Here is a 22762-nt window from a genome sequence, read left to right as displayed (position 1 = left end):
ACTTGTTGAGTAGTCACTAGTCAAATAGAATAAATCATGGTTCAGTGCATGTGAAAGCTCCTCCATGTGCTGCTGCTATCCAAGCATGTGAAGACATGCTTTAGCAGAGTAGTAGGCTACAGTGCAGCAAATCCCTCATGCAATATGAACTGTACAGCCGCCCCCCCCTTCTTTCTTTTTCTTTGGTTTTGTTGATAGGCCCACTTGCCAAGCAAACCCCCAAAACATATTGGGCAAGTGTAGAATGTGCAGCGGTGGAAAGTAAGTAAGTAACTAAGTACATTTAGTCAAGTTTAGGTTTGAGGTACTTTTACTTTACTGGAGTATTTCCAATTTTCAATACTTACACTTCTAGCCTACTCCACTACATCTCAGAGGCAAACATTGCAGTTTTACTCCACTACAATTATTTGAAAACGTTAGTTACTAGTTACTGTACATTTGAATTATACATTAACCACTTCAGCCCTATTTAAACTTTGGCTATTTGAAAATAGCAGATAAGATTTTAACACATTTTATACATAATGATGATGCCTTGTGAAACGGGAGATTCTGCATAATGAGTACTTTTACTTTTGGTACTTGAATTATAAAATTATTAAAAGTATATTTTTATGCCAATACTTTTGTACTTGACTCAAGTAAATGTTGATTACCAGACTTGTACTTGTTGTCACAGAGTGTTTCTACATTGCAGTATTGATACTTTTACTTAGGTAAAGACTTTTGTAAGTAGCCTACTTTATACTTTTTCTACCACTGAGAATGTGACAGTAGCCTACGCCTAAAACTGTGGCAAACAAAAACCCAAACACGCGGCTGGCTAAACCTGGATGAAGGGGAGGCACAGCAGCCACTTCCTTCACAGGTGTTACCAATGATACTAATGAAGGCTCTGTTCCATTTAGTAGCACAGTGGTTCTCAGATATTTCAATTTCCACGACCCCCATAACTCTGAGACAAATGGAACCCATTTGTACATTACACACCCGTAAAGGGCCATTTGAGTGTTTCCAGTGAGCCAACATTCACAATATCAGCACCCTGACTCTGTCTGACCAGAATGGAACAGAGCCTTCATCACTAGTGTCATCATTGGTAACTAACACATGTGAATGTCTTACAATATGACTGCTGTGCATAGAGCCTCAGCCTACTGCCAACATCCAACAACAATAGCCGATAATTTGATACTAACCTAATTAATTCGATGAACAACCTCGTAGATCCGCAATTTTCGTTGCGCAACAATGTCGCACGATCACGGGAGACATACTGACTGACTGACAGAAAGAGAAAGGGCTGGCGAGAGATAGATAGGGTGAGTGCATAACTCTATGGGTGAGTGGGGCGGAAAGGGGCAACTAAAGTACATTTACTCAAGTACTAGACTTAAGTACAATTTTGGGGTATTTTTTACTTTACTAGAGTATTTCCTGTTTTCAGTACTTTTACTTCTACTCCTCTACATCTCAGAGCAACATATTGTACTTTTACTCCACTACAATTATATTAAGTTACTGTAGTTACTAGTTACTTTGTAGATTTGTATTATAATTACAAAACATTTTTATACAGATTTTAAAACTTGTGAAATGGGACATTCTGCATAATGAGTAGCCTACTTTCTACTTTTGATACTTTAAGTACATTTTGAATACTTTTGAACTTTTACTCAAGTCAATTTTGAATTCCGGTCTTTTACTCGAAATAACAGGGTATTTCTACATTGCAGTGACAGTATTGATACTTTTACTTGAGTCAAACATGTGAGTACTTTTTCCACCACTGGAAGAAGAAGGGAATGCAGAAAGAATCGCCTAAACGAGAGCTGCAGAGCATAAATGAGTCGCCCTGAGCGCTGAGAGAGGAAAGCCAACGTAATGAGCTATAAATGAGGCGGATCAAGACTTGTCTTAGCATCTACAGGGCGAGACAGGCAACACGTCAATCAAAGCCTCGAGGACCTGTTGTAAGAAAGGCTTTATTTAATCACCTTCCTCCGGGTGCACCCCCGCATCCCAGGTTTAGAGCAGGGGTCTTCAACGTTTTCAGGCCAAGGACCCCCTAGCTGAGAGAGAGATGAAGCAGGGACCCCCTCTATATTGTATAAGATTGTGTTTCAGATTAAACTTTTTGTTTACTTGGTCTGCTCTTTTTTCCCTCTACACCCAAAAATAGCCGATCTACAAGCTACGAGGCGTTGTGAGCTTGTAGATCTGCTATTTTTGGCTAAAGTTTTCCTCAGAAAAGGGATGCTAGGGTACAAGTGGTTAAGGTAAAACAAATGTATCATATCACACAAAGAGTTGGCAGACCCCCTGTAGTAACTCTGAGGACCCCCTAGGGACCCCCTCCCTAGGGACCCCCTAGGGGTCCCGGACCCCCTGTTGAAGACCCCTGATCTACAGGGTGAGACAGGCAACACGTCAATCAAAGCCTCGAGGACCTGTTGTAAGAAAGGCTTTATTTAATCACCTTCCTCCCAGCTTAGAGCAAACTATGGCACTTTGTTGTATATTTACTATTTATTTATACAAGGAATCCCTGTGAAAATGACTGTACAGTGTACACCTTTGCTAGCATGTCATCTTTACACCGGAGGCACCTGTCTCTTCTTTTTCAAAACTTGCTCGGCAGATTAGCATAGTTTTGAAGTACAGTAATTCAAAAAGGAACCCTTTGAAATATTACACAACTACCAAACAATAACATTTGTTCAGTGGTGTAAAGTAATTAAGTACACCTACTCAAGTACTACTGTACTCAAGTACAATTTTGAGGTATTTACTTTCTTCAGTAATTACAATTTTCCACTACATCTCAGAGGAAAATATTGTACTTACTCCACTACAATTATATGAAAACTTTAGTTACTAGTGACAGTGTAGATTTGCATTATTATTGCAAGTATCTGCATCAAAATATATTTTGATGCAGATACTTTTGTACTTCTAGTAAATTTTGATTACGGGAGTTCTACTTGTAACAGAGTATATTATCTACATTGCAGTATTGATATTTTTACTTAACTAAAAACATGTGAGTACTTCTTCTAGTCTGCATTTGTACAAATCCTTATAAATAAGTGTGGGCCAGAACTTCACAGCCCATTTCTTCTCAATGTGTCTATAATCAGATTCCGGACCCAAAGCAATTATGCTCTGATCCTCCAGAATCCTCTGTTTATAAATACGTAACCCCTGACCTCCAGGTATCCAATGATGCAGTAGGACTGGGATCCATCCAGGCCACAGGTGGATGTGGCCGAGAGCTGAGCAGCGCGGCCCACCATCAAGTCACCCAGCTGGGGGTTGCAGGAACTCCCCTCACACTCGTCCTGCGTTAGGGCCCCAGGCGCCATCATAACTACACAGAGGATGAAGAGGGGAAAAGGTTGTGTAATGACAGTATGTCATCACTGCATGGATGAGAAGCAATTAATAATGTAGCAACGTGAAGCAGGTATGTATGCTGTGTGCGCGCTGCACACCATGTCTGTCAGTACTGGACTGTTATGTGTAGAAAGATTGTAGGAGATTCTTTGCTTCCATATCGTCAAGAGAATCCCCTGTATACTTTCTATACTTGGTGAATACAGGAAGCACATACAGTATATGATGTGTCAGGATAGAAGTCACAGTCAAGTGTACTAATTGTCCTTGTTTTCAAAGCACTGTAGCTAAGTAGAAATGATGAGCTTTTGGGTAAAATACTGTTCTTCATAAACTGACAAACTGCTATACTTGTCAGTCCTGCATATGCACCCACCCACCATAATAAAATGTACATGAAAGACTACAGCATATACTCCATGAGCTTTGAATGCCTCTGATTACATTCAGACACTGTAATCATAACATGGCCAGGTTCTTAAAAAAAGAGAACAAAATCTAGCATTTCAAGCTTAATTGCACATCTTAGGATTTTAAGTTGTGCTGCATCCTTTGAGTTTTGAATACTTATTAAGCCTAAAGTGAATTAAATAACTGCTGTTGTGAAACTGAACCACTTGAGATCTTCTTGTGACGATAATCAGTTGCCTACAGAGTTGCTGTGTAGAGTTCATGCTTATACTGTATATAGATATATTTAGATACATATACAGTAGGTACTGTGTATATCTTTAAATGTAGGCCTACTAGCTATTCATTCTGAGCTTCATTTTATCTTGTAGTACAGCTTCTGTCAAACTTGACACATGAAAACAGAACAATGGCTACTGTAAAAGGTCCAGGATATTGGTGAAAAAGCAAACAGAACAGGGCTCTGGAAACTAAAGCAGCAAGTGCCAGCAAGTGGAAATATTCTCCCGCGATGCTCAGCAAGTGTTCACACGTCTAAAAAGGAGAGGATTCGTCAGCTAGGATGGCAAAGAGTCAGCCTCCTGCCAAAAGAACCTCGACAATTTAATCCTTCCCGTGTCAGAACAAATAGTATGTGAAGATATCTGCCTTGCGGAGTCCGAGGTATTTGCCTGTCACCAAACCATGCTATGCCAAGCAGGAGATGAATGACTTGAACTCACTCAAAAGTAGGAGGAGAGAGACCATCTTTAGGGTCATCTGCTGGCAAAACTCTGGGGGGGAGTAGACAGAGAGAGAGATTAAATACTGCACAGCTCATTGAGCGGCTGTTTGTCGCACTTTTTTACGCACACACACGCGTGCGTAAAAAAACACACTCACACAGATATATAACTTTATTTCTATCACTTTTCAAAGGCAGAGTTACAAAAAAAACGTACACAAGAAATACTCAGACAACAGCATAGGAGACAACATGGTAAATACATTTAAATTAAGAGGATTACACTTTACAATAAACTTTGTAAAAATGTGTTTTAACAAGGAATTTAAAACAAGGCACTGACTCAATAAGGCTGGGCATTTCAACATGTAGGAGCTTTAACTGCAAAAGCCTGGTTTCTTTTAGTTTTTAAGCTGTATTTTGGAATGCCCAGCAGTGCTTTGCTCAAGGATCCCAGGAGATGCATTTGGTCATAGGGGGAGAGTACTGTGGGTTGAAGCTAGACCTGGCCTTGAATGTGATGAATCAAATTTAAAAAATGTCTCTAAAAGACATTGACAGCCAGTGTAGGGATACTAGGACAGGGAAAATGTTGTCAAATGTTTTGGAGCCAGTTAGAAGCCAAGCTAGACTTTTGGGTAAGACTAAGGTGTACAGAGAATCAAGAATCAAAAAGCTTTATTTGTCACTACTCATACAAGTATAAGAAGAGAAGAAATAAAAACATGACCTTTCTTCAGATCAAAGATGGATATAAAACATTAGATTTTGGCAATGTCTCTCAAAATAATAAAAATATGATAGGGTTAGGGATAGGGTTAAAATATGATTACATCTCTATTATGTCACCTGAAGGTAGCAAATAGGGAGGATAGGACCCAAAATCGAGCCTTTGAGGACACCACCACAGTGTAATGGGCCTGGGGATGATATTTACTCACCTATGCTATAGATCTCTCTCACACACACACACACACACACACACACACACACACACACACACACACACACACACACACACACACGTAATGTTCTTTGACTTGAACTTGAACCCCAGCATGCCTACTCTGGGGGGAACATTTGGACACGTTTTGAGCTTGTAGATCGGCTATTTTTGAGAAGAGATTTGGTGTAGATGGAAAAAATGAAATGTCTGTTTCTCTAAGAATAGAGGGTTTAAGTGGTTAATATTTTATTTCATCCATCTCTTTTCTACAATGTCGGAGTACAAGGATTTCGCTGCCTGCAATGTTGCTCCCTGCTGTGACAATAAATCACCTTGAACCCTGAAGGACGTAGCCGAGGATAACCAGTTCCAAGGTAAAGCAGTGATTCTAACTGATTGTTATTAGTGACAGCAAAGATGTTCCCTCGATAACCCTTGATGACATATTTATTACCGGTCAGTTATACATCCTGATGGTAAGGGTGCATTTTTGTAATAAGTTATGGTGCAGCTGTTGAGACACCTAGCTCTGTGACTGCAAATATTTGTGTTCTCCGACACACTGTAAAATGTGATAATTTGAGCGTAAAAATGTACACGTAAGGATCCCAGGATTTTGCAATGTAAGAGCATATTGTGCCCACCTTTGTTCCCTCGTGAGTCCATCTCCTCTACTGTCTCAATAAACAAAGAAGCATTGCTCTGTCTACTACACAGTAAAATCCTCAGTGTCAATTTAAGTCTGGGAGCGTGTAAGGGTCCATTGGAGTTACCAACCTGTAAGGGTCCATTTGGTTTCTAACTATCCATCATTTAGCTTTGACCTTTATTGGTCCATTTGGTTCCATGTGTACACTCAGAGTTACGCATGTATAATTAAATTTACATTGAGGATTTGACTGCATAGACAAAATAATGTAATCTAAGTTACTCTAAGTTTAATTCAGATTCATGGTTTACATGCATGCTCGTGCTGGATGCTAAGGTTACAAAAACAATAGGTGAAGGGGGCGTGAGCCAGCCATTTACAGCACATACCAAGAATTTTAAATGGATTCTCTACTGGCAGCTATTCAAAACCGCAGATCTGCAGACACGCTTTGTGGTGGCCATATTTCTCTGACAGCAAACCCCACAAGTGCCTAACAAAACTAATGTGTTAGTTGACTCAATGCTACTGCTCCTTGAGAATGGACTGGATGTTTAGATGCTGTTATGTAAATAATATAGGCTACAATGTCTAAATTTAAAGTCTAAACTCTTCCTCAGTCCAGTCTGAGGAAGAGCGTTAAGCTCGAAACGTCACAGCATCCTTCGATGCAATAAAGCATCTGTCGCATTGGAGCCCTCAGTGTGCAAACGTTTATTTATTTTCTCTTTATACTGTTCGTCGCTCAGCACCTGCCCAAGTTCGGGTTGGGGATGTGCATGTTGTTCCCCTTTTTTTTTACAATATAACTAAAGCATGCCCCTACAGTAAAAACTGTGCATCAGAAAAACGTAGTCCTACTCGTGCTTTTAAATATAAAAAAATAAAGCTTTCAACCAGGGACGCAGCCATGGGTGGGCCTGGGTGGGCCGTGGCCCACCCACATAGAGAGCACATTTTTTTGCAATCGATTTTGCAAAAAGAAAAGGTAAAATCAGGCAAAAATATGAATTAAATAACATAACCCTAACCCAACCCTAACCCTAACCCCAACCCTAACCCTAAAACCGAAATAAAGTAACAAAAAAACGCCCCAAAACGCCCAATATCCGCGCAATAACTGGGGGCTGCGCGCGTGCAGCCCCCGTGTGTGTGTGTGTGTGTGTGTGTGTGTGTGTGTGTGTGTGTGTGTGTGTGTGTGTGTGTGTGTGTGTGTGTGTGTGCGCGCCATGAGTCATATGCACTGTAATTTGATGATGGGCCACCATTCACCTATTGTGTGTTCCATACTCTGCTCTATTGTGTGATATGCATGGTGCTTTTGGTGAGATAGTATGCCCCAGGCAGTGCGCAGGAATGTACTATTATGAGCTGTACAACTCTGCATGCAAGTGGTATCCCTGGAGGGATTGATGAACTTCAGAAGGGAATGCTTGGGCCCCACCAGTAATTGTATGGGGATTTACAGTGTGAAGCCTCAACTCGAAAGCTATGGCCTTTGAAAACTTGGCGGAAACCTGCAAAATGGACTGTTGCGACGTTGCATTCACAACTAATTTCTGTACAAATTATTCGCAATTCATAATTTATCAGAACGACTTACAAGTGCAAGATCAGAGTAATTGGCATGAACAATAATCAACAAACAACAGGGTAAATGGTCATGTAAGTAGAGTGCAATGAAAAACATCTAGGACACAGGTCAACATCAAACCTACAGTATCTGTCTAAACAACATGCTTTCCAAATAACATTAATTTAACATATAAATAATGCATTCATGCTTGGTGTGTAGTGTGTGTACTAGTATTAACATGTATAATATGTATCTGTTATGGTTGGTTATATATTGATTTTGGTGCCACTGCAATAATGCACTCCAATTTGCCTTTTTAAATTAACATGTTTAGATAAGAAAAAGGAAGATTTTGTGTCGCGTTTCATCCTAGCTTACCCACTATAATCCAACTAAACAAAGTCTTGACTAGATGAGACTTGACTGGGTGCCTCAAGTGAGGACACAGTATCATTTAGAATGAAGCCAACGTACAAACAACATTATACACACTGTAAATTTACAGTGAAATATGAACCGTATTAGTGTCATACTGTAAACTGCAATGAAGAGAGAATGCCATTACTTACAGGAATTTACAGTAAACTTTACTGTAAACAGCTGAGTATCTTGGGAAGGTGAAATATAAGTGTGGGAAAAGTATCCTGTATGTAATCTGTGTGGTGCTTATTTTACACTGCATAATATAGAATCTATAAGCATCACTTTGTATTTCAAAATGTACAGTATCTTATTGTGGTGGTTTTATTACAAATTGCCTCATTGAGGACATTCATTATGTTTCTGTCACTGCAGGGTGTATGGGAGCTGCATCTGGGTTTCACATACCTCTTTGGTGTGAAAGCGTTCCAGCAGTAGTTATTTTCTTCTGGTTCCAGCAACTGACGTTTAATTGATGATCCCACAACAGCCGTGGTGAGTTACACTACAGAGGCAGAAGTACAAGACCGCTTATCTCGCTTTGCTTCTTGCTGATAAACCTTTCAGCATCTTCATATGACAGAACATAACTGTAAGATGTCCCTGGCTTTAAATGGATGTGTATAGCTAACACTTTACCATTCCGAGCCATTTACCTACTGTAACGTATAGCCAGGGGTGCAGGTACTTACTGTAACTCAAACACAGTGTATAGCTTTCAGGTACAGTACTTGCACTCTGAGGGTTCAATTTTAGAGAACATAGTACTTTTGCCCCACTAGATTTCAAATGTTACTTTCCAGTACACCATTAGTGCCAGTTGTTTTGATTTGAAAGGGGGGCAGTTTTCAGATGAAGCAGAATCAATATAACTCCAACAATAACTATTTTAACATACATAATATTTGGAAGTAGAAGAATGATCTGATACTCTAAAATACCAAAACTAATATGGTACTTCATTCATAGTGAATGAAAATGTTACTTCTTCTTTTACTAAATTGCAAAACTGAAATTCAAACCAGGCTGTTTAAACTTAAATTGAAGGATGTACAGTAATAATTATTCAGCCAGAGCAAACAGATATTCCACATCTGATAAGTACAGTAGCCCACATCATTACAGTTACTAGCAGCTTCATGAAATAAGTGTATCTCATTCAGGATTGAGTTAACCTATTACCACCACCAGATGATCAGTTGTACCAGACGCACAAGCATGCAGTTCTCAATCTGCTAAAAACAAATAAGTCTGTCTTGGGTGCACAGTAAAATCATCAGTGTTATTTAACAAAAATGAACCAAATGGTACAAAATTGACCCATGGGTTTGTTTGGTTTCAATTGTACACTCCCTGAATTAAATGAACACTGGATTTTACAATGTATGTTTAGTGAATTATCTAAGGCTGCAACTATCAATTAACTTTAGCGATTATTGTGTTGATTACTTTAACAATTTGTTTTTTGGACACATTTTTTTATTTTTTTTAATCAGCAAATCAACGCGTAAAAATATGAATATTTTTTTTAGAATCAACTAAACGGATTAGTCTGATTAACTACTTAAGCCTTATTTTCTATTTTGTAGTACAACGGTGAAAATAGCGATCTACAAGCTCACAATGCATCACATCGCTTGTGAGCTTGTAGATCTGCTATTTTTACTATTTTTTAAATGTTATTTCATTCAAATTGATTCTTTTTCAATTTCGATTAAATCAATTAGTTGAAGAATGAGTGCACACCCAACAGAAGCCATTGCCTACCTGTCTCTGCTGCAGCCTCACTGCACGCCCAACTACATAATGACTGGAAAAGCCACAGCATGTTGGAGAGCACACCTGAGCTGCAAACGTAGCCTCCAGCTGTGTGTGTGTGTGTGTGTGTGTGTGTGTGTGTGTGTGTGTGTGTGTGTGTGTGTGTGTGTGTGTGTGTGTGTGTGTGTGTGTGTGTGTGTGTGTGTGTGTGTGTGTGTGTGTGTGTGTGTGAATGAATTCATACTATACAAGAGCAAGAACAAAAAAAGAGAGTGAGAAGGAGAGAGAAGGAGGGATTATGTTTCTTTCTATAGTGTGATGGCGTAAAGGGGTGTTTTATCTTCACAAAGACATGGACTACATAGAAGTGTAACTGAGTTGTGTGCTCTTAGAGTCTTCACTGACAATCATATAACAATAATAATGAAAAAAATACCAACAACAATACAAGTAGTTTTTAATAGTACTTTTAAAATGTTAATAGTACTTTTAATAGTGCTTTCTTTGGAACTGCTTTCCATTCTTATCTTACTGGAACATATAGGCTGCTACTACTATACACCAATGTGACTGGATTTCTTTTTAACCAAATAGCAATGGTAAATAAATACTATACACACCACTCAGTTGATGCCCATCCAATTTAGAACAAGACCTATGAATTGGTGTGATTAACAGAGACAATTAGTAAGTACAGAATGGAAGAGCCAGACATGAGCGTGCCAGTGAATTCCAAGAAAGCACCTTAACCTGATGCGTAGGACTCCATCTAGTGTTGGATCAGTTCACCATTGATTGAAAAGGAAACCAAAGACTGAATTCGACGTGCCTGACCCTGTGACTGCGACACACCTTTAAAAGAAAAAACACACAGACGCAAACACATGTTCAAAATATTAGGCTACATATTATTCCTTGTATTTATCAGACTATTCTGCAAAAGAGAATCATTATTATTTATTATAATGGGATATGACTTAATCCAAATGATCCCATAAGCCTATTTCACGTATCATCCAACACCTAGGATATACGCTACTGTATTATGTGACTTTAGATTTGATAACTGATACTCTGCGATTATACTTAAGAATGTTGTTACTGAGAATATCAGGAATTAATCAAAGTCACTTGGTTATTGATCCTGGACTGAAATGAAAAAGGTTAGTCTATCAGTAAATTATGTCAGTAAAATCAATGATGATTCAACCCTTTAGTAAATCTTAATATTTTCATGTTATATTATGCTGATATATATTTGTATTAGTGGTCTACTCTATGCGATAACTGGCTGAGCCAACAAGCACCCAAGTTGTAAGCTTCTTTAATAGTAGCCTAGGGCTATGTGTATTTTACACCTACATTTTTAAGACGTGGCTGGCTACACAAACCCTAAAATTATAGATTATTATTACTAGCATAATTACAACTATCATAATTATGTGATCTGTTACAGTTATCATCCAGCAGTATAATATTCTCCATAGCATATTTTATTGCAAAGCTTTTGTCCACAAACCCCAGAAACCACTTCAAGCTAAAGGCCATGGTCCAAGCCATCCCCTATTGCTCTCGCTTCCATGTGGCAACCCATCACTCCACCTGGCCTCAACAGTCTTCCCTCATGGCTTTCCAATGGTGGTGTGATCTTCCCTGCCATATTTCTTGCTCCATTGACCTCCCCAACATGTGCCCCTATTACGCACCTTCCATGTTACTAAAACAAAAATCCTGTTTAACAAATCCTCTATCTTACACTGCAAACAAATTATGACACAATATCTTCTCACACAACCCCCTGTATTTTGAGAGCTGCTGGGCAGTTATCTGGAAGTAAAGCTTAATTTATAGCCTACTCCATCGCAAATTAGACTTTATTGATGATAATAGAGAGACAGACAGTCAAGGTGGTGCTCAGCACTAAGGGATGGAGACCAAAAAAGGCCTGTCGGGAGCAACGTCTCCAACAGTGATAACAGCTGAAGCTAGGCTGGAGGAATTTCACTGATTGAGCTGGCACAGGGGAGGAGAGGCTGCCCTGGCAGTTCATGTGTGACACTGTCAACATGCTATCGGTGCCTCAGTTCTCAGGGCAACCGGGGAGACCTGGTGGTGTTCCCAGCATGGCATTGACTGAAGCAGGTGAAGCGTGAGGCTGGGCCGTCTGCTCAGGGGAGGCCTAGCACTGCATGGGGCCCCTCTTCCTCGGGACAGATGCAACAAGGGGCACCTGGGAACACAATTATAAAAAGGTTCTTAATAACACATTTTTTAATGCATTGTTTTCTACCTTTGTAGCCTACCTTCACGTCAAAGGTGTTGCCTTTAATTTCCTGGCTTCCTGCTCTGTTCGGCCTTGTCCAAATTAGGAAAGAAGAAATACGTAAAAATAGTCACAATGTTTGATAAATAATACCCAATTTGACCACTAGGTGGAAGCAGAGACCACCGTGCTCTGCAGCAGAGCATATTAACTGAGTAATCTAATTGTCTCAGACAATGTTATCTTCCATTTATTTACACTATCAGTGTTCAACTAAGAGATAGCCAGTCAATTTATTCAAGGGTTTACATTTGTCCAAAAACAAGGAGAAAAAATGGCGAAATATTGAATGTGAAACTTCAGAAATTTCTGGGAGAAAAAAAAAGTTCTTACTATAAATGTGTGAAATCACTGTCTGTCCGTCCGTCTGTGTATGCAGGTCTATAGTTCACATATCTCGAGAACGATCCAACCAACTTTCAAACCGGGCGTGCGTGTTGCCTACGACCCAAGGGAGTGTGGTGCCTGGCGTCGAGTCGGTCAGTTGGCGGTTTTCCAGAACCACCGATCCTACCGACACGCCCATATCTAAGCATATATGGAGATCCGGATGTCCAGAATCGCCGATCTGACCAATATGCCCATATACAGTATGGTCAATTGGTCATGCAGAATATGAGACCTAAATACTTTAAATATGGCATGCGCCTCTTGGGAAGTTGTCGCATTAGCAGATCTTCAAAATATATTGATAAAACCGCAAATCCCCATATATGGAGTACCCTGTCTTCAATATGTCAGAGTACTGACGGCATAGACTGGCCTGGACTCCATATTTAGGCATGTCTGACACGGAACTCCATATGTGGGCATTACAGGGACACAGAGAGCTGGATACGGAAATCTCCATATATGGGCATAAAGGAACACAGACAGACAGATGGGTACTCTGACAATGTGTAAGGGGTATTGCAAAAACGGGTCGGGCATGCATTTTCAACTTGCATCGTTCCCTACTTGTATCGTTCACGAGTACCAGGTTTAGTGCTTAAAAGTCACCTTACAGCTCAACTCCACATACCATATCCAATGCGTGAGAGGTATCAACCGTGCTTTTGTAGAGATTAAGTTATATTATAGGTTTGGCACTGTCCACTATGCATGAATGATTAGGCCTACTGCCACAAAATTTGAATTAATTATATTACTTTTATTTATTTTTTTAGAGATTCCAAGTCATTTGAAGCTGTATGGCTTTTAGTGTTATTGATGCATTTAAGGCAAATGTATATATTTTTTTAACTCCAAATTGGATTCAAATAGCTTTTAAGGGGGGAAAAAATTAATTAATTTGAAGATTGGTTGAGTATGTTGGCATCAGTGGCCAACAGCGCTGCAGTGAGAAACTGAAGATGACAGAATGCATCAGAGCAAAACACATGGAAGGCTGTATCCCACTGTGTGATATTCAACAGCAAGGGTCACTGGAGGTATGACTGCAAGCAAACGGCACCATCTGCCACACACCTAGCTAAATCTCCTAGGCCTAGCAGGGTGAAGTGAGTTTGTTTAATCCTCCTTTCTAAGTCTGTATCTCCATTCCAAAATATTATTCCAGAATTTTCACCTGATCTGAAAAAGACATGGAATATTAGAATTGTGATTGTGTAGGATGGTTGGTTATAATAATATGTTTTATTTATAATGCACTTTACATTCTTTCAAATCTCAAAGTGCTTGTTACTGAAGTGACAGTAATGATTTAGGCTATGTGTCAGCATACAAGGTACTTTACACTAGCAATCCTTTGGTACTATTACTGCCAGTAAGATCAACATCATTTGATTTTGATTTTGATTATATTTTATTTACTGTCTTGCATTTTGTTAAAACAGAATGGCAAAGAGATGTGTCTGCATGCAGATGATAACACATGCAAGCATACAAAAACAATTATTTCCCAAGTGGTTGTCGGCAGAGAAGAAAGAATCCCTCAACTCATGACTGAGGTCAATATTGTGTACTTGTATACAATTTGGACTTGAATTGATAAGCCAATTAAAGATAACTAAGGCAATACCTGTGTATTAATTGCACTAGAGCGTGTGCCGGTACAGAATGGGCCGGTTCTGGAGAACCACTCCTCCGTTTGACTAAACACTAGACACTGCACTTCCTTGGGTCCTTCCTTAGCAATACTGTACATCCACCAAGTGTGAAGTTGATTGGATGAATGGTTCTGATACAGGAAGGACAGACATACAACATACAGAGATCCCTGGAATGTATGGATACTTAATGCTTGTGACACTAGGTGGTGCTCAAAGCAAAGTGAAGGCATACAAAGATCTCTCAAAGATTTCTCAAGCAGTCCGTAGGTAGCTTCATTCTCTTTAGCTCATATATTACCAATTATTTGACAGTACAGAGTAATAATAATAATAATAATGATAATAATAATATAATGATGATGATGATGATGATAATAATAATAATAATAATATTGTGCACACAGGCTTAATAATCTTTTCTATTACATTGCACCTAAATTCCATGCACGTTCATCCATCATCTATTACCTTGTGTATAACATTACAAGTACACGTCACCCATTTTCAAGCATAGCTCGATGTATTTGTCTTAGGGACTTGTCATTATTAATGTCCACTATAGTACTTGCTTGTCTTCTCTGTATTGCGGTAAAGTAAATGAAACAGAACAGTGGTTGTGGTTTGAATGGATTACATTGGCCTATACTGTATTACTCCGCCAGCACTATCTGGGTGCCACTTCATCAGCGGCAAAGTTTCCCTTTCATTTGTGGGAGGACGGCAATACAGGCAATGTAACAGTGTGTGTAAGGGTCTTTTATAACCTTAAAGCACATCCGAGGCTTAGCAAATTTCTAAACTTCATTCAGTTGGACCTTTGATGTAAGCAGCTGAGTACACAGTGCTTCAGGTTTTAAGCAGAACAGAAGGTCATAATGGTCACAAGAAAAAAAAATATTTAAAAAATGAAAGGTTTTCTCAGCCCCAGTGGCTACAATACATGTCACCAGGGAAGTGGTTTATTTTGGGGGACAGTGTATTACCTTCTTCCACTGAGAGCATCCTGGTGGTCCGGCTGTGAGAAGCCAGCACTGTGAGCCCAGCTGTTGTATGGGTGGTCCTGGAGTGAGACAAGCAAAAGAGGGCAAAGGAACTGCCTGGCAGGAGGCTTGAGTGGCATCAGCAGCAGACATCTGCCAGTCCTATGGGTTGGCCGGTGGCTGGGCTCCGTGCTGGTTGAGTCACATGCTCGACATTGTCTGACAGTGTTTAGCTTGGTGTAAACACACAGCTGGAAGCAAAAGGCTTAGGGACCAAGCTCTACAGAGGTGTGGTTAGTGCAGATTTGAGCAATGTAGCGCAAGTGTGAAGAACCTTTCTACACAGTAAAATCCTCATTGTTAATTTTAAACTCTTAAAATTTACAATTTGTATAGTCTCAATAGTTACAAATTCATAATTTAATCCTGATGAGTTTTCTGTGTAAGAGAAGTAATGTTCATGAGAGATCCTAGAGTGTACAATGAGGCTAACGTGTAGGCTATTGTGGAAATAATTTGAATTGTGTTTATTGTATATTTTGGATTCATTTCTTTATCCACTTATTTCATCTTAAGATGTTCCTCAGTTTTATGGGAAATACATAAGGCGAATAATCAACTCAAATTTCCAAAGATGCAATTATGGTTGTTTGTATCTATGAATGATAGAACCAACGTTTATCCAAAGGTGTATTCATAGCGCTAAATATTCAGATGGTAGCAATGACTGTTAACCATGCGTGCTGGCTGGAACTATATTTTCAAACATAAAGCCTGAAATACCAGTACTTTCGACTCAACATAGCCTGAGTGTGTGTCTTTGCCCTACCACTTTCAAAGTATACTCCTAGAATATGATCATTCATATACATGTATACAGTATATTTATGATAATAACTAATAATCAATCATTCACTATAGATACGGTTGGAAATAACTAATATATCACTAAAATATTCTCTGTTGTAAATGAGGTTACAAATCTGCTTTGGCAACTGCCTCCCACATTGTTTGCACGCTACACTGCAAAATCCTGAATGTTAATGTAACTCACTCAAAATCTCACAGAGATTCCAGAGATCACAGAGTCCAGGAAGGTTATCTATGATTAAATACAGTAATGGGGCTGTGCTCCTCCGTAAGGGTCCATTTCTACACTTTATAACCACCCTCTTCTGGCCTTGTCATAACAGGAAAACGTGACAAAATATTTGGTGAAAATAGCAGATCTACAAGCTTACAAATGCATCACAACACAACTTGAAGAGATTTGGTGTAGAGGGAAAAAATGAGGAGGGCCAAGTATAGATCCCTGTGTGACACCGGTCAACAAAGTCTATATGGTTTAAGTGGTTAAATTAACACTCAAGATTCTACAGTGTATCCTCATTCAAGCTGATGACACACAACCCAGACCGTGCTCTATGTCGTATTGATTGTGTTCACTGCTTTTATTACAGAAACAGGATACAGTTCTCTTATATAATACTTTTGGGGACCGCCTGTATTCTTTCTTACTGACTGCTGGGATCGGCCTTCGGAGTGGTTAGTGATTTATTTAAGCTGATCAATAAGCTGTTTCATTATTTCCTCATAATTGTCAGTGGCACTCTGTTGTTTCAGATCATGAATTATTGACGGTTGTTTGCCAGACACAGGCACGCGTTTACTTTGCGCGCACCGCGGTGCACACACGTAAACACATTCACACTTTCTTTTTCTCATTGTCGATCAATATTTCCCTCTGAATACAAGGTGGCAGGCTATGTGAAGTTAAATGTCAGAATATGTTTGGCTGCCTAACAGTCGAAAAGGCTGCAGGTGCGGGACGTACCGGTGGATGACCGGATAGTGCATCAACTACATAAAGTAATATCAACATCCCTGGTTTGAGTCCGGTTAGAGACCGACGTTGCATGTCCTTCCTACGGTGTCTGCCCTCAGTTTCCTATTTCTGTACTATCCTGTCTAAATAAAGCAAAAACTTCCTAAATATATCTTTGTACCTAGAATGGTCACACTACAGCAATACGCCCATGAGCAAGGCACTTAAATGTCATATACCTGTATGTGCCTTTGGTAAGGAAGGGTATTCTGAATTAGCAAAAATACACTGTCTGTGATGCAAAGTAGTGGCAGCTGTTTTATTATATGCTTCATCTGTCCTTAATAAATAAGCTATAAATACTGTAGATTAGCCACGACATGGTTGAAATGTCCATCCACAGTAATGGGAATGAAGTGCGCTTCATGGGAGTATGGCACATAGAGTTGCGTGCAAGTGTTCATTCAACTCAGTGAAAATGAGCCCTTCTAGTCTTAACACATCATGATACTCAGAACAAATAATCCGAAGTATTGGAAATGTGTTGAATATCATCGAGTGGAAACCTCTTATGTCCAAAACCTTTACTTTTTTAGAAAATAGATAAAAGAACCTTTGTTCCCATGGATCCAATGTAGTTATTGTTTGGTCACAAGCTCTTACTAATACTTTGCATTGGTTCAATATTTATAAAACTCACACACTCCTTTCGCTGTCACTCTCAAAAATAGCAGATCTACAAGCTCACAACGCGCCGCAATGGGACGTGTTTTGAGCTTGTTGATTGGCTATTTTTGTTACTTTTGTGTGACACTGTAGTATGACGAAGTAGGGCACTAATCTATGAGAAAGAAAACAGCATAAAGAGTGGAAATTTGGAGATAGGAGGTTTCGGCCCGACAGCGACGATATGAAACATTTTAAAAGCATGAAACCTCACACAGTAGGGGACATGACCTCTTTTGTATTCTCTCCCAGACTGAAAGGCGTGGTTACAGGGCAGAAGTACATGGACGCGTGCACAAAACGGCACACAGTAAAATCCTCCGAGTTGATTTAACTCTGAGAATGTACACAATTGTAACCAAACGGGTCCATTTGGTTACATTCGTGCAGTACATCCTCTGAGTTACAAATGGATACATGAACACAGAGGAGTTTACTGTGTGTCATCGCATAAAGCATTCTCGGGGGCATTACAATCCCATAGCACATGAAACATGTTCTCGTTTCACTATAGCACGGTGCAGATTACACTTTCATTCCAAGTTATTGTGGAGTGTGCACACAGCTTAGAGACTGATATGATTTTCCTTCCCATGTTTGTTGCTCTTGGGACCCGCAAAATACAGGATCAGAGCAAATCCCCCGGCTTCAAAAGAAAACCAACTAGATCTGAAATTTACACAATTAATTCCTAAAAGATGCCCCAAGAAAATGTAAGCCTCTTAGCTGTTGATATTTGTCCAGGAAGGTTATCTGTGATTAAATATAGGGGCTGTGCTGTAAAGGAACTGAAAGTCTTCCTGTTTGTCAGAACAGGGACATTTTAAGCTGTGAACTTAAATCCCTTATATTACAGAAGGCTATAATCATTTCTTTGACAACACAGACAGTGAGTGACTCGAGTGAAGATAAAAGGCAACATTTTGTATTATTTTTATGCTTGATTAAATGGTCATGGTTTAGGATGACTCTGTAGACCTGCAAGGCTTACTGCACTCTTTGGTTTGTGCTCCTGCAAGGCCTGTGGAAATTATACATTTAGCTTAGGCCTAAATCTTAGGCCACCTGTGGGAATTATATTTGTATTGTAAGTTATTCTGATGAGGGGGGCGGGGGGGGGGGGTGTCATGACTCAGGGCAGCCCATTCACTTCATATAATAGACATAATTCACTGAAAAATAACTAAAGTAAAAACTGAGAGTGGTTACTTACATATTCATAAAACTAGCCTTTAATGAGTAATTTGCGTTTTGTGCAGAAATGCACTACAAAGATTACATCTTTATGAACATAGAAAAAATGCAGTCTAAAATTGTATATTCATGTTACTAAATAATAGTCTGTGGCCAATGTGGGCTTTTCCTTTCTTTAATAGTCTAATTTGTTAGAATTCCAGGCCATGGCAGAAAGGCATCCCACAAATAGGCTACTGCGCGGTCCAAATAAATAAAAGTCTGCTACCCTTCAAATGTCCCTCAAATCTTTCACGTTCATCATACCTTTCTTGAGTTCGTGGTGTGTTAAATCTTTACAAATATCTAATTGTGTCTGGCTTCTTAGTTTACTGTCCCTGGTCATTGCCTCTGCTCTCTGCAACATAGTTTGATGTAATCCATTTAAATGTGCTGCAGAGCCCATGTTTGATCCGGGGCCATTATGCAAGTGTCCGAAAGTGCCATAGTTTGAATAGCCGGGAATAAATGGAGAAGTATAATAGAGGTGTCTTGATAGAGCCGCGCTGTGAGGGAATTGGTTCCGCGATGAAGACGTTATGTGTGCTGGGCCTGTTCCCATGGTATGTGAAGTTTCACTAGATCCTTTGCATTTGTCCGAAGAAGTTGCAATCTCAGCGAGTGACCACAATTTTGGTTTTGGAGCTGGGTTCTGTGGATGTATGACAGAGGTGGTGTTGGAAACATCAGAATCATTGATGCGCTTCGATGCTGGACTTGGTGCACGGTCTGACTCTTGAACTCTGTGGATCCCAAGTTGTACGTTTTGGGGAGACGCACCAGTGACGGGCCCTGACGTTTGCGACATTCTCTTGTCCCCCCGGTCCTTAAAATCCGGATCAGTTAAGCCCCGTTCCATGTCACTGCTGCTGCAGTTGTCCTCATTGTATTTCTCGCAGTGGTTTGTTGGATGTTGTCCAGCTACAGAATAGAGTAGGCCAAGAAGATTAGCATATTTTAAGGTCAAAAGATGCACAGAAATAAATATGCACGTTCAAGCACGCACATAGCCTGTGCTCGGACATGCTCATAAGATGCTGCTAATAAGCCTATAGGGCTATGTGACGACTAAAACTATATAAAATAAGCTCCTATAAAATAGTATGACAAACACTAATAATAACAATGTATGCTTACTCAAATTTAAAAAGCAAAGCACATTAGCAAAAATACAAAATATGAATAAATAAATAATTTACGCACCAGACTCATTCTTAGATGCCAGCTCGTTGGATGACTTGATCGGCTCATCTTCCTCATCATTCCTCTCAAGGTCAATATTGTCATCTTCCTCCTCATCCTCACTTCTGTTCCTGGGTGTCCACGTCATTTTATTCTCCTTCTTTAGACGCCTGCGGGCGTTGGCGAACCATGTCGACACCTGGGTCAGAGTCATTTTGGTGATGATGGCCAGCATGATCTTCTCTCCTTTGGTGGGATAGGGGTTTTTACGGTGCTCATTGAGCCAGGCTTTGAGGGTGGCCGTGGCGTCCCTGGTTGCATTTTTACGATATGCAGGGTCTCCATACGGATAAGGTCCCAGGGCCCCTCCGAATGGATGATAGTCTATGGCCCCGGTTATCCCCGTGGAGGGGTCATATGCAGAGCCCTGGAAAAGTGAACAAGTGGATTTTATGTATTTTGGTATCATGTGTCCGTCTTCAGAGTCCACTAGGCTACATATGAGAGTGGAGTGTGAAATCATGAATTACATCATTTTGTAAAAGCAATGAAACTTCATTTTATTTGATATATCTTAGCAAAATAGCTACAAACATAAGGCCTAGCTCAGTGCCAAATTGTGTCTTCACTTGATATGTTTTATACACTTTTAATAAATGAATGCATACAGTAGACGTTTAACTTAAGTCAGATTTAAGGACTATTGGAATAGTTTTACATATATACCAGTTAAGGTCTTTAGTTGCTGAAAGACAAATTATTGAATATGCCTATTTTCTGCAATTTGTCTTCCTTGGATAACGTTACACTTTGATTGATTGATTGATTGATTGATTGAATACTTTATTTAGCAGTTTGCAAAAAAAGCACAGAAAAGTACAGTTTTATACAAAGGGACGCTAAATAGGATTAAACCCAAGAAAGCACTATATGGCTTGTTTCCATTGGGGTCCTGTGTATTCATCAATTCATGAAACATTTAGTGACAGACAAAAAATGTACTTTATACAAACATTTGTAAGAAAGGAAGCATAAAATTAATTGAAAGTTGGGTACCAGATTTTTGTAAAACGGCCTGGGTAAAGTTAGAAATGGTTTATCGTGTCACCAAATTAAATTCTATTTGCACAGCGCAACAATAACAGAGAGCACCTAAGGCTAAACCACCTTCCTATTCCGCTTCATCTGCACGCACTTGGATAGAAAACATAACACAACTCCTCAGCCACCTTTTTTCCCCTTAACTTTGCTACTTTGCTACTTACTTACCACGAACGAGCTCAGAGTGGCCGCCGCGCGGGGCTCTCCGCCGTACGGGAGGTGAGAGTTGAAGCCGGGGGAAGAAGAAGTGCTGAACGGCGCTGGTCCCGCATAGGGAGCGAAGGCTGACCTGGAGCCGGACGAGCGACCCAGTTCCTCTGTCCTCGGTCCTAGAATCACACCGGAGCCGAACGACGGACAGGAGTGAAGAGCCAGCGAGACGGACGGCTGGAACAGAAAGCCCTGAGGATACGACATGACTGACGACTTTAAATTAAAAAAAGTGGGGTAAAAAGTGAGCCACTGGACTGTGCGCTTTGAGACGCGCACAGACAAATGAGGAAAGAATATAAAAATTCACATCACATCTGGAAATGCAATTTTCGCGTTTTTAGGAGATACGTTTCATCCAGTGACATTGCAAGTCGTTCAGTGTGTTGTGTCTTTACTGCACTGAGTTGTAAGATAGTTGTGTGGTGCTGAACAGAGTGCCTGTCAGCTGTGCTGTGCCGCGCCGGATCCTGCACGTTGAGAAGTGTGCGCCCAACGCGCCCCTTGCTGAAAGGGGGAGGAAATCTGTGGGAATGGCAACTCATTGTATGATTGTCAGCTCCACCCCATAAACACAAGTGCATACCAGATATGGGTGTGTGTGCGTGTGTGTGTGTGTGTGTGTGTGTGTGTGTGTGTGTGTGTGTGTGTGTGTGTGTGTGTGTGTGTGTGTGTGTGTGTGTGTGTGTGTGTGTGTGTGTGTGTGTGTGTGTGTGTGTGTGTGTGTGTGTGTGTGTAAGAGAGAGAGACGCGCACACACACACACACACACACACACACACACACACACACACACACACACACACACACACACACACACACACACACACACACACACACACACTTCTGACGCAGGTGTTTATAGTGTTAAAATAGTTAGGCACAATAGGCAGTGAGATGTAGTGGAGTGTTTTCAGAAAGTTTTTATATATAGGGACAGTGGTGTAAAGTAACTGGTGTTAAGTACATTTACCCAAGTAGGCCTCTAACTTAAGTTCAATTTTGAGTAGGCCTACTGGAGTATTTCCAATTTCAGTACTTTTACTTCTACTTCACTACATCTCAGAGGCAAATATTGCACTTTTACCCCACTACAATTATTTGAAAACTTAAGTTACTAGTTACTTTGTAGATTTAGATTATTACAAAACATACATTAACCACTTCAGCCCTATATACATTTCGGCCATTTGAAAATAGCAGATCTACAAGCCCACAATGCGTTGCATCATGACGCATTGTGAGCTT

The 22762-nt window shown here is 40.1% G+C and overlaps 2 protein-coding genes across 3 annotated transcripts in view; both read right to left on the bottom strand.

Moving 5' to 3' along the window:
* The window catches only part of lamb4 (laminin, beta 4), a 38206-nt gene extending 28204 nt beyond the window's left edge, over nucleotides 1-10002 (bottom strand). For both annotated transcript variants that reach the window (XM_084059851.1, XM_084059852.1), the window contains exons 1-4: nucleotides 9893-10002; nucleotides 8534-8630; nucleotides 4533-4583; nucleotides 3213-3373 (exon numbers count right to left, since the gene is read on the bottom strand). In XM_084059851.1, the coding sequence (XP_083915977.1) occupies nucleotides 3213-3373; nucleotides 4533-4569 (198 nt within the window). In that variant the 5' untranslated portion in view covers nucleotides 4570-4583; nucleotides 8534-8630; nucleotides 9893-10002. The remainder of the gene's footprint in view (nucleotides 1-3212; nucleotides 3374-4532; nucleotides 4584-8533; nucleotides 8631-9892) is intronic.
* Nucleotides 10003-12051: 2049 nt separating this feature from the next.
* irx5b (iroquois homeobox 5b) lies at nucleotides 12052-21721 on the bottom strand (the record flags this gene model as incomplete). Its single annotated transcript, XM_084059480.1, is given in 6 exon segments — nucleotides 12052-12113; nucleotides 15241-15317; nucleotides 19648-19942; nucleotides 20225-20630; nucleotides 21457-21462; nucleotides 21464-21721. Coding segments are annotated over 6 exon segments (1104 nt in total).
* Nucleotides 21722-22762: the final 1041 nt, after the last annotated feature.

Source organism: Gymnoscopelus microlampas (assembly GCF_963454915.1).
Source record: "Gymnoscopelus microlampas genome assembly, chromosome: 6".
Lineage (NCBI taxonomy): Eukaryota > Metazoa > Chordata > Actinopteri > Myctophiformes > Myctophidae > Gymnoscopelus > Gymnoscopelus microlampas.
The sequence above is the reverse complement of the archived record's forward strand: the minus strand, read 5'-3'. Positions and strand labels throughout refer to the sequence as shown.